This window comes from Drosophila persimilis, unplaced genomic scaffold (assembly GCF_003286085.1).
Source record: "Drosophila persimilis strain 14011-0111.01,24,50 unplaced genomic scaffold, DperRS2 tig00000000-arrow-pilon, whole genome shotgun sequence".
In the NCBI taxonomy this organism is placed as follows: domain Eukaryota; kingdom Metazoa; phylum Arthropoda; class Insecta; order Diptera; family Drosophilidae; genus Drosophila; species Drosophila persimilis.
Genome location: NW_020825288.1, coordinates 6,881,234 through 6,892,684, shown reverse-complemented (window position 1 = coordinate 6,892,684; position 11,451 = coordinate 6,881,234). Strand labels below are relative to the sequence as shown.

The 11,451-nt window shown below is 45.6% G+C and overlaps 4 protein-coding genes across 4 annotated transcripts; 3 read left to right on the top strand and 1 right to left on the bottom strand.

Annotated features, from left to right (window-relative positions):
* The first annotated feature begins 586 nt into the window (after positions 1 to 586).
* LOC6587726 (uridine phosphorylase 1) lies at positions 587 to 2,046 on the top strand. The gene is made up of 4 exons (XM_002012752.2): positions 587 to 698; positions 753 to 946; positions 1,006 to 1,689; positions 1,767 to 2,046. Exons 1-4 carry the CDS (start codon positions 620 to 622, stop codon positions 1,929 to 1,931), a joined length of 1,122 nt encoding a protein of 373 aa, XP_002012788.1. The 5' UTR covers positions 587 to 619; the 3' UTR covers positions 1,932 to 2,046.
* Positions 2,047 to 4,010: 1,964 nt separating this feature from the next.
* Positions 4,011 to 4,621, top strand: LOC6587853 (DNA-directed RNA polymerase I subunit RPA12). The gene is made up of 3 exons (XM_002012751.2): positions 4,011 to 4,142; positions 4,205 to 4,427; positions 4,496 to 4,621. Exons 1-3 carry the CDS (start codon positions 4,025 to 4,027, stop codon positions 4,518 to 4,520), a joined length of 366 nt encoding a protein of 121 aa, XP_002012787.1. The 5' UTR covers positions 4,011 to 4,024; the 3' UTR covers positions 4,521 to 4,621.
* On the bottom strand, positions 4,522 to 5,712 carry LOC6587689 (cyclin-dependent kinase 20). The gene is made up of 5 exons (XM_002012750.2): positions 5,476 to 5,712; positions 5,036 to 5,420; positions 4,834 to 4,984; positions 4,646 to 4,769; positions 4,522 to 4,578 (listed from the first exon to the last, which is right to left on the bottom strand). Exons 1-5 carry the CDS (start codon positions 5,674 to 5,676, stop codon positions 4,552 to 4,554), a joined length of 888 nt encoding a protein of 295 aa, XP_002012786.1. The 5' UTR covers positions 5,677 to 5,712; the 3' UTR covers positions 4,522 to 4,551.
* A 307-nt stretch (positions 5,713 to 6,019) lies between these two features.
* Positions 6,020 to 11,440, top strand: LOC6587660 (gamma-aminobutyric acid type B receptor subunit 2). Its single transcript, XM_002012749.2, has 13 exons — positions 6,020 to 6,087; positions 6,454 to 6,730; positions 6,797 to 7,278; positions 7,336 to 7,516; positions 7,582 to 7,800; positions 7,869 to 8,164; positions 8,233 to 8,596; positions 8,656 to 8,766; positions 8,829 to 9,053; positions 9,518 to 9,860; positions 9,923 to 10,028; positions 10,090 to 10,571; positions 10,629 to 11,440. The coding sequence occupies exons 2-13, from the start codon at positions 6,485 to 6,487 to the stop codon at positions 11,237 to 11,239; spliced, it is 3,666 nt and encodes a 1,221-aa protein (XP_002012785.2). The 5' UTR covers positions 6,020 to 6,087; positions 6,454 to 6,484; the 3' UTR covers positions 11,240 to 11,440.
* Positions 11,441 to 11,451: the final 11 nt, after the last annotated feature.

Sequence of the window (11,451 nt, the reverse complement as noted above, 5' to 3'; positions counted from 1 at the left end):
ATGTACATTTTTACCTCGAAATGTAGTTTAAGGTATATTTACGGTATATCGGTATATAATGGTATATTTCATCAATCTATTAAGCCTGCATTTATAGCCTTGTCCCATATTCACTTTCAAGCACTTTCTATTTGGCGCGCACTTCTCGTATCCAGTCGATAGTATCAATAGCCGTTTCTTGGGATTTCCCTTCAACAATGAGACTGATTCTAGACACACTTCGGTTATTTCCAATTCCAATTTTTCTAATTACTGGAAAATATGGAACGGCCATATCGGCCCACAAATAGCATAAAAAACGGGATATATATATGACTGGAGAAAATATTCTTGATCCTTGGTCCCTGATAAGGTCTTCATCTTGTCAAGGATTAAAAATTCTAATTCTAACATTGGAAATTTTTGCGATTTGTAATCGCGGAAATGGAAAATGGGATTTTCATGCAAATTGTGGGACAACAGAACTCAATGATCACGTACACCCATCTGGAAAGCCTGGCCTTGTTGAACTTTCAGTAATCAGTAGTCAGTAGTTGCTTTGTAGTAAATAACACTAGTTGGCTTATTCAAAATTCATTTTTGGAAATAAATAACAAAAATTTACTTTTTGAACACAAAAATGCCAGGAAACTGCGGGTGCAATACGTGTGCAGGTGCGAGTCCATGCGAATTGAATCGCGATGTCTGCCAGTTGAAGGGTAAGTAGGGTACAATCGCAATAAGCAGTGTAAGCGAATAGTTTGATCCCACAGAATTGGTAAGGTCACAGGGCAAGCAGCTTGGGCAGCTGGTCAGACACATGAAGATGGGCTGCAAAAAGCCCCCAAAGGAGAGCACTCTAAAGGGTCTGAGTCCCTGCCTGAAATGCCTCCAGCCGGACGTTCTCTACCATCTGGGAATGGACACGGCCACAATGGACTTTCCCAAGGTCTTTGGCGATGTGCGGGTGAGTAAATAAATGACACGGTGCTCCCGTCATTTCGATTGAGTGCTCTGAATCCGTAGTTTGTTTGCATGGGAGGTACGGCTGAGCGCATGGAGAGATTCGCTTACAAGATTATGAAGGAACTCAGTCTGAAGCTGAACCCGGCGACTACTCTCAGGAATATGGCCGAGCCAGGTCATCGTTATGCGCTCTACAAAGTGGGCCCAGTTCTGTGTGTCAGTCATGGCATGGGGTGTCCATCGATTTCAATACTGCTGCATGAGCTCATCAAGATGTTGCACCATGCCAAGTGTCAGGATCCCGTCTTTATCAGAATTGGTACCTGCGGCGGCATCGGAATAGAGCCCGGAACCGTGGTCATCAGCTCGGAGGCTCTGGACGGCATGTTAAATCCCTATTATGAGCTAATTGTTCAGGGCAAAGTCGTGCTGTATTCCAGCAAACTAGACCAGTGTTTGGCCAACGAGCTCCTATCACTGGCCATTCCTTGCGAGGATGAGTTTTGTACAATTATTGGTAAGACCATATGCACCAATGACTTCTACGAGGGCCAAACGCGACTCGATGGAGCCTTCTGCGACTACACGAACCAATCGAAGACCGCCTATCTTCAGAGCGTCCAGTGCCAGGGAGTGGTAAATTTTGATATGGAGAGTACCGCCTTTGCCGCTCTCACAAACAGAGCCAGTATACGATCTGCCATCGTCTCCTTGTGCATAGTCAATCGTATGGAGGGTGATCAGGTCAGTGAATCTTACATTATAAATCGGAATTAACTAGTAATCCTATTCATAATTAATTCTTTGATGACTCACTTTAGATACTTTCACCACCGGAATGCCTAAGTGAGTGGGAGAAACGACCTCAAGTGCTCGTGGCGCGATACATTCGCAAAGAATTCCTTAAACGGGATGACGACAGCGACACCGAGGTCTATGACGAGGTTTGTCCCAGCGCCTGCTTGGAAGGAGATAAGGCGATCTGAATTGCACCGAAGCATTATTTCTTTACATACATACATACATACGGCGAGATAACAACGTCGTCCTGCCTGAAATATGTAAATACATACTTAAATATGAATATAAATATGTATATACGAGAACTATAAGTAATAAATACCTATTGACTACATACATTTGTATGACATACTTTAAATGACCACACCGCCGGAAAGAAGAAAGAATAGACAAGCAACGAATGTTTCAAGATCACAGAAAGAAGATCACTTATCACCGTTATATGGCATACTTCATAAATTTTTTGAATGGGTATCGGGATCGAGATATATTTACAACCCTAACCATATGCATGAATTTGTCTAAAACATATCAATTTGAAATAATTACTTTATTAATTACGATTTAAAACAGCTTGGAAATAGGGTATACCAAAGCCCAAACTCCGGTTACGTGGTCACGCATTCCATTCCCACTACGTTGCCACTGTTTTTTTGTTGACCTTTTTTGTTTACACCTTGCTGTAGTCAAAATACAATAAATGGGAGTACTTAAAAGTAGCCAATCCTGTAGAAAATTTATTCATCAATGGCCTAAAATTATATGGGCAGAGCTAAAGGTTTTAGTTAGTCAGCATTATTCAACGGAATATCAAAATAGCGCAATAGGAACTTTTTCTCTTACGTTTTATTACGTTTTTTTGTTTGACCATTTTTGCGAAAACCGCGTTTTACGCAAAATGCCATAAAAGCAAGTATTTAATATAAGCCAGTCAATTAGAAAACAGATTCACTAATCGGATAAAGTTATGTGGGCATGGCTAAATGTTCTATATAGCTGATATTCGAAGGAAGATCAAAATTGAGAGATTCGTCGTATTTGTTGCATCGGTAATGGGCCGGTTGACAACATTTAAATCCTTGTCGCTCACATTCAAAAAAGTTAGATTTGGCGCGCACCAATCGGTATATTTTGTATATTTCGGTGCTGTTTTGAGGGTCATACTGTAGAAATACTAGTTTTCGCCGCACTCCCATGGTATTTTTTTCCATTTTCTTCAATCTATTAATTTAATTTTCAATTTTATATAGAAATCCAATAAAAGCAAGTATTTGGAATAGACCAATCATGTATAGAATTGATTCATCAATCGTACGAAATTGAGTGGGCATAGCTAAATGTTCCATATAGATAGTATTATTCAACGGAACAAAGAATATGAGGAATTGGTCGTTTTTTTGAATCGAATTTGATTTCGCCGCAGTTCGCGGCAGTTCGCCGCAGTTCGCTTTAGCAGCAATGAGTCTTGTTCCATACACAATGTTGCACATTCCATACACACTGTTGCGGCAACATTTACTTGAAAACCGTTTTTTGGTCAAAATAAAATACTTACAAGCAATTTAAAGACGCAATCTTGTAGAAAATGCATTTATCTATGGGATAAAGCCAAGTGGGCAAATCTATATAGCTTGAAATATAGGCAATACCCGATTCGCCGCAGTTTCGCTATTGCAACAATGAGTCTCATTCCATACACAAACATGTTGCTAATTCCATGCACACATACCCTGGGGAAAATGGATGTTATAGAATTGTGAATATGTTTGTCTTCCAAGGCTCCGTAGGTATCAGGATCGACATAAATATACACAGGATACTAATAATGTACTTGAATATGTCTAAAGAATATCAATTTGAGAAAAGGTCTTAATAAATTTCGTTTGATCTTCATATAAAATTAGCGAAATAGGGTGTACAAAGGGATATACACGCATCACGTCTTTAAATACCAGCAACATTGCGACTCTTTTTTGGTTGGACTTTTTCGTTTAACCCTGTTTTTACAATAAATACAATAAAAGCAAGGATTAAAAACTATCCAATCTTGTAGAAAATTGATTCATCAATCGTAGAAAATTATGTGGGCATGGCTAAATATTCTATATTAGCTAGTAATATTTTACGGAATATCAAAAACGTGGAATATGTAAAATATAACTTGAATTTTTCAGTATATTTACGGTATATTTTTAAAATGAGACGATATATTTCGATATATTTCTGATAAGTATCGAGTAGCACGTGCGGTGCGGAAAGTTGTTTTGAAATTTTGGAAATGGAAACTTTTAACAATTGCCCCGGATTTTGCCCGTCTTGCGGCTCTATATTGCCACCCCTGCAAGTAAAGGGCAACGTCATTTGCCACAATTGCCACCAGGAGTTCCTGCCCGACGGTGAGCCTCACTTTTAGACCATTTCCAAGTGCTCCTCCTTGACGCAGCGGCTTCTTTAACAGTGTACGGCGGGGAGAAGACCGAGTACAGCATACAATTCAACACCTACGATCCCAGCAAAGTCTTCAACAGGACGAAGCGCGAGTCCGAGTCTTCGGAGGCTGATGGGCCCGTTGTGGAGCGCAAATGCCCCAAATGCGGCCACGATAAGATGTCTTATGCCACCTTACAGCTGCGATCGGCGGACGAGGGTCAGACAGTATTCTTCACCTGTCTGAAGTGCAAGTAAGTGTCAAAGGCAACAGGTGCAGGTTCATATTGTTCTAGAGCTAATTGATTATTTCTCCTTACAGATACAAGGAATCTGAGAATTCTTAGATGCTTACTAGATTTGTACATAGACATGTAATTAGTGGAAATAATTATGTTCGACTGCCTGAAAATATAGGAATACGCGTTTGTTAAGTGTGTAAAGACACATTCATGTGGAGTTGAGAACGTACCTCGCTAGCGCTAAGCCGGTTCTTGGGATTGTATACGACCAAATTCGAAACCAGACTAATCTCCACTGCGTGCGTGCAGCTCGGAAACAAATTGTCCCAGTGTATGCCCACAGAGTTGGGAAATCTATCCAAAGCAACGAAAATTGTAGGATTAACACAGGATAACATTTAAGCAGCCAAAAACTCACCGTATCTTGCTGTAGTCTGGCAACGAAGTCAACTCTGGCCACTGATTGAGACGAGGACTCCCCAAAGTGCGTATTATGATGGCCAACTGTTCGATGTCCGTTGTGCCAGCAAAGAGAGGCACACCACGCAACATCTCCGCCACCACACAGCCTAAAGTCATAAACTATTGAAACTCATTGAGAAAGGAATGTGAATGTGTACCTGCTGCCCACATGTCCACGCCAGGGCTGTACTTCTGACTGCCCCAGAGTATTTCCGGAGCACGATACCAGCGCGTCGAGACTTGAGGCGAATACAGACGCGACTCCTCTTCTGGAAAGTAGAGACGAGCCAGGCCAAAGTCGGCGATTTTCAGCATATCCGTGTCACTGATGAGCAAATTGGCTGGCTTGATGTCCCTGTGCATCAGGCCCGCTTCGTGGAGGTAGGCAATGCCCTTAAACATTTGGTGGGCGAACTTTCGCACCTGCTGGCGGCTAAGGGGATTCACTTCGCTCTTAAGGCGACTGTACAGGGTGTCAGGGTGATATTCCAACACCAGCGACAGTCCAGTCAGATCAGGATATATATCGACAATGTCCAGGATCTATGATTAATTAGTTAATTAGTTAATGGGCCCTTAATTTATAAGGTACACTTACAAATTCCGACTTGCACAGTTGCAGTGTCTTGATTTCTCGCAGTGTGTTGAGCGAAATGTTGCCGAATTTGTTCTTTAGAGCAACCTTTTTGATGGCCACCTCCTTGTTGCGCTGTAAATCGATGGCCTTAAACACGCAGCCATGGACACCTTCGCCAATTTTCTCGAGCATTTTATAGCGACTCGGCGCATAGTCCTCCATTGCCTGTACTGACAATTTTCAATTTGATAATTGACTGCCTCGTTTTTCTTCACATTACGATTCGTGTAGTCCATGGTAACGGTCAAAACAAATGGTGAACAGCTGCTGAGTGCGGATGGATCCACCTGTTGCCTGGATGTTTACCAAATGGTCGGCGATACTTTGCTTCCAGGGGATCGGGGGTTGAAAAGCCTAGGCCAAGGCAGAGCTGTCACCACTCGGGCAAGGGACATGCGCACTTCCGCCTCCACTTTGGTCCTGTCAGCCAAGTGTCAAGTTAGGGGGATACATAATTTTTCGGACCCTCGCAACTGCAAAGCCACCATTAGAAGTAAAAAGTTAAATTAAAAATAAGCTGGTAATATGCCTTCAGAGGTGAAAGATTTGTGAACCAAAGGAAAACCAACTCTGGTAGGTATGCCTGTGGCGATAAGTGCTAAGAATTAGATGAATGGAGCAGTGGGTTCTTTATCCCCACTAAATAATGCAAATGTGCTGAGGTGGAAGTGCAAATTACTTTCTAATTGCTAAACAGTACAGTGCAGCCTTGGTGCCGCAATTTAAAGCAATTTTACTAGCCTTAGCCTTAGCCTTAGCCTTGCGCCCCGCCTTTCCATTCAACGACATATACCCATGTATCCATAAACATTTGTGTATACACGAACACACCCAGTGGGCGCAGCCTTGCCACCGGGAGGCCTTGGCTCACCTGGACACCCACCGATACAAACCGATTAGGGGCTCCAAGTTCATGTCCTTCTCCACTTGTTATTATAGCCAGAAAGGTTTTGCAGTCCACGCGCTTAACATGTTACCGAGGAGCTGGTTCCCATTCGTAGCCGTTCTCCTGCTATGTGTCAGCTGTGCTTGGAGCAGGACAGCTAAGCGATCGGATGTGTATATAGCGGGATTTTTCCCCTACGGCGATGGCGTGGAGAACTCGTACACTGGACGCGGGGTCATGCCCAGCGTGAAGCTGGCACTGGGTCATGTCAATGAGCATGGCAAGATACTGGCCAACTACAGGCTGCATATGTGGTGGAATGACACGCAGGTAAGTGGAAGGACAGTCGGAATGTACCATTTTCAGTGGGGTCCTAATTGCGGATTCCCTTTAAAGTGCAATGCTGCGGTGGGTGTGAAATCATTCTTCGACATGATGCACTCGGGCCCAAACAAAGTGATGCTGTTTGGGGCCGCCTGCACCCACGTCACCGATCCCATAGCGAAGGCCAGCAAGCATTGGCACCTGACGCAGCTGAGCTACGCGGACACCCATCCCATGTTCACCAAGGATGCCTTCCCGAACTTCTTCCGCGTGGTGCCCTCGGAGAATGCCTTCAATGCGCCTCGGCTAGCGCTCCTCAAGGAGTTCAATTGGACGCGAGTGGGCACTGTGTACCAGAACGAGCCTCGCTACTCACTGCCCCATAATCACATGGTGGCCGATCTCGACTCCATGGAGGTGGAGGTTGTGGAGACCCAGAGCTTTGTCAACGATGTGGCCGAGTCGCTTAAAAAGCTACGGGAAAAGGATGTGCGCATTATTCTGGGCAACTTCAATGAACATTTTGCCCGCAAGGCCTTCTGCGAGGCCTACAAGTGAGTGCAAGGCTCATGGTATCCGAATGGTTAGATATTTAAATCTATGTCTTGCAGATTGGAAATGTATGGCCGTGCTTATCAGTGGCTGATAATGGCCACCTACTCAACCGATTGGTGGAACGTTACCCAGGACAGCGAATGCAGCGTGGAGGAGATCGCTACTGCGTTAGAGGGTGCCATTCTGGTGGATCTTCTGCCGTTGTCCACCAGCGGGGACATCACTGTGGCAGGAATTGTAAGTGGATCGTTATTACCGCCATGATATGTACCTATGAGTATTAATTGAATCTATTTTTACAGACAGCGGATGAGTACTTGGTGGAGTACGACAGGCTGCGCGGCACGGAATACTCTCGCTTCCATGGCTACACCTATGATGGCATCTGGGCTGCCGCTCTGGCCATACAGTATGTGGCAGAGAAACGCGAAGACATCTTGACACATTTCGATTACCGCGTTCAGGACTGGGAGGACGTCTTCCTAGAGGCCTTGCGCAATACCTCCTTCGAGGGCGTAACGGTTTGCATACCTGCATTTACGAATATGTTTCCTCTGAATTATTGTATTGTATTTCCGTCATTCTTTAGGGTCCGGTCCGGTTTTATAACAACGAGCGCAAGGCCAACATTCTGGTCAATCAATTCCAGTTGGGTCAAATGGAGAAGATCGGTGAATATCATTCGCAAAAGTCGCATCTGGACCTGAGCCTCGGCAAGCCAGTGCGCTGGGTGGGCAAGACACCGCCCAAGGATCGCACGCTGATCTACATTGAGCACAGCCAGGTGAATCCCACCATATACATTGTTTCGGCCAGTGCCTCCGTCATCGGTGTGATCATTGCAACCGTCTTTCTGGCCTTCAACATCAAGTATCGCAACCAGCGGTAAGAGCTACCTACTAATATCATTGTCTTCCTTCCCCTATATTTGTTCTCTTTGTTGTCTCTTGTAGCTATATAAAAATGTCCAGTCCGCATCTGAATAACCTGATCATAGTGGGCTGCATGTTGACCTATCTGAGCATTATCTTCCTGGGCCTCGACACCACGTTAAGCAGTGTGGCTGCCTTTCCCTACATTTGCACCGCCCGGGCTTGGATTTTGATGGCCGGCTTCAGCCTGAGCTTTGGGGCAATGTTCTCGAAGACCTGGCGTGTTCATTCAATCTTCACCGATCTGAAGCTGAACAAAAAAGTGATCAAGGACTATCAGCTATTTATGGTAGTGGGTGTGCTGTTGGCCATCGATATAGCCATAATAACAACCTGGCAGATTGCGGATCCGTTCTACCGGGAGACCAAGCAACTGGAGCCTTTGGTGAGAGCCATCCAGTAGCATTATTTTCCAATGGTATTCAAGATCTTTCTTTTCCGCAGCATCATGAGAACATTGATGATGTTTTGGTCATACCCGAAAACGAATATTGCCAGTCCGAGCACATGACCATATTTGTTAGCATTATTTATGCCTATAAGGGCCTTCTTTTGGTGGGTAGATAATCGTTTTGAAAATTCATCTGGAATACAATTGAACATTATCTTGTTGTTAGGTCTTTGGTGCGTTCCTGGCCTGGGAAACCCGCCACGTTTCAATACCGGCTCTCAACGATTCAAAGCACATTGGCTTCTCGGTCTACAATGTATTCATCACCTGCCTGGCCGGCGCTGCCATATCCCTAGTGCTATCGGACCGCAAGGATCTAGTTTTTGTCTTACTCTCGTTTTTTATAATTTTTTGTACGACAGCCACTTTGTGTTTGGTGTTCGTACCGAAAGTAAGACTGGTAGTAAGGAAGTTTTGTAGTTTTTGTAGGTGTTATAGATATACACTCGTGCAATCTTGATATGTGATATGAATGTTGTTTGCAGTCAGTGGATTGTCTGAACAGGTTGATTGTCCGTCTTGATTCGATTGAGAATGGAGCATTCAGACTGATCAGACAACATTGATCTGATCTGTTTTGTCGTTTAGCTATCATACAGACAACAACATTATTACAAAGTTCACTCTAAATTCTAAAACAGATATTTATCTTTAATTGCTATATAACACTACAGACTAACTATGAACTTAAGCTATTCCAAAACCCATCCACAACAGCAGTAAGGCCGTAGTCACTATTTATAGCCTTGCTGCTCTATCCTATATAACTTTCCGTAGAGTTGATCTTTCCTTGATGTATCTACCCGCCGTTTATATATTCCACCTCGACTAATAATCATGCGAATCGTCTTGCAGCTGGTCGAACTCAAACGCAATCCCCAGGGCGTGGTGGACAAGCGAGTGCGTGCCACGCTGCGGCCCATGTCGAAGAACCGTCGTGACTCCTCGGTCTGTGAGCTGGAGCAGCGTCTGCGGGATGTCAAACAAACAAATTGTCGCTTCCGCAAGGCCCTGATGGAAAAAGAGAATGAACTGCAGGGTTTGATTCGTAAATTGGGACCGGAGGCCCGCAAGTGGATTGATGGCGTTACCTGCACCGGCCCAGCCAATGCAGGCAGCGAGCTAGAGCCCATCCTTACCGAGGACATTGCCAGGCTGTCGGCTCCGCCAGTGCGACGGGAGATGCCCAGCACCACAGGTGAGTGACTAGAGTGGGATGCTGCCTAGATACATTCATGCATTGCGCACTCCCTGCAATAGAAGTTACCGAGCTGACGTCCGTGGATAGCGTGACTTCCACCCACGTGGAAATGGACAACTCGTTCGTTTCGGTGCAATCCACGATGCTGGCACCATCGCTTCCACCGTAAGTATATCATCTTCGAAGCCAGAAAGGGCCTTAACTCATAATTAACTAATTGAAATAGCAAAAAGAAGAAACAGTCCATTGTGGAGCACCACTCCCATACGCCAGTAGCCATGCCTGCACCCACGATGATGCAGCCCATCCAGCAGCAGCTCCAACAGCACCTGCAGCAGCACCAGCAAATGCAGCAACAGCAGCAGCAGCAGCAGATGCAACTCCAACAGCAGCAACAACAACAACAGCACCAGCAGCAGCATCACCGCCACTTGGAGAAACGGAACTCGGTCTCGGCCCAGACAGATGACAACATCGGCAGTATAACCAGCACCGTGGGAAAGCGCAGCACTGGCGAGTGCTCCAACATGCGGGAGCGACGCCAGTCGACGGCCTCCAGGCACTACGACAGCGGCAGTCAGACACCCACAGCCAGGCCAAAGTACAGCAGCTCGCATCGCAACTCCTCGACGAATATTTCCACCTCCCAGTCCGAGCTGAGCAACGTTTGCCCGCACACCAAGCCCAGTACGCCGGGAGTTATCAAGAGTAAGTAAATCCCATAGTCGCACCAAGGGACTCATATCGGGCTTTATTTATTTACAGCTCCGACTGCCTCGGACAATCGTCGAACCAGCATGGGCGCGGCGCTCAAGTCCAATTTTGTGGTCTCTCAGAGCGATCTCTGGGACACGCACACGCTCTCCCACGCCAAGCAGCGCCAGTCGCCACGATATGCCAGTCCCCAGCGCTGCACGGAACACCATGGCCATGTGATGACCTACGACCCGAACACCACTTCGCCCATCCAGCGATCCGTCTCGGAGAAAAATCGAAACAAACATCGACCGAAGCCGCAAAAGGGTACCGTCTGCCAGAGCGAAACGGACAGCGAGCGGGAGCGCGATCCACCGCCCAGCAGTCAGCCGTGCATTCAGCCGAGGAAGATCAGCCGCAACTCCAATATTCAGCATGCTGCCCATCATCACAGCTCGCCGAACGTGGCGCCGGACAAGCAACGGAAGCAGCGTACCAAGAACGAGAGCTCCATCTACGGCGCCAGCTCCGAGACGGAGCTGCTCGAGGGGGAGACAGCCATACTGCCTATATTCCGGAAACTGCTCACCGAGAAGAGTCCCAACTACCGTGGTCGCAGCGTGGTAGGTCAGAGCTGTCCAAATATATCCATCAAATGCGATATCGTCGAGTACTTGTAAAAGCAGTGCTGCATTTACGGATGATGTGGGTGGTAGTACTCCTATTGTTAGATCCAATTACACTGTAAAGATTAACTTTATTTTCGCGTTATGCGTCTACTACTTAAATATGTGAAGCAGAACACAACATTTTAGTGAATTAGTAGCAATGATTGATGAGATAGTTGAGAAATAAATTAAAACTAAAAATATTCATTCAAACAAAACGGCTA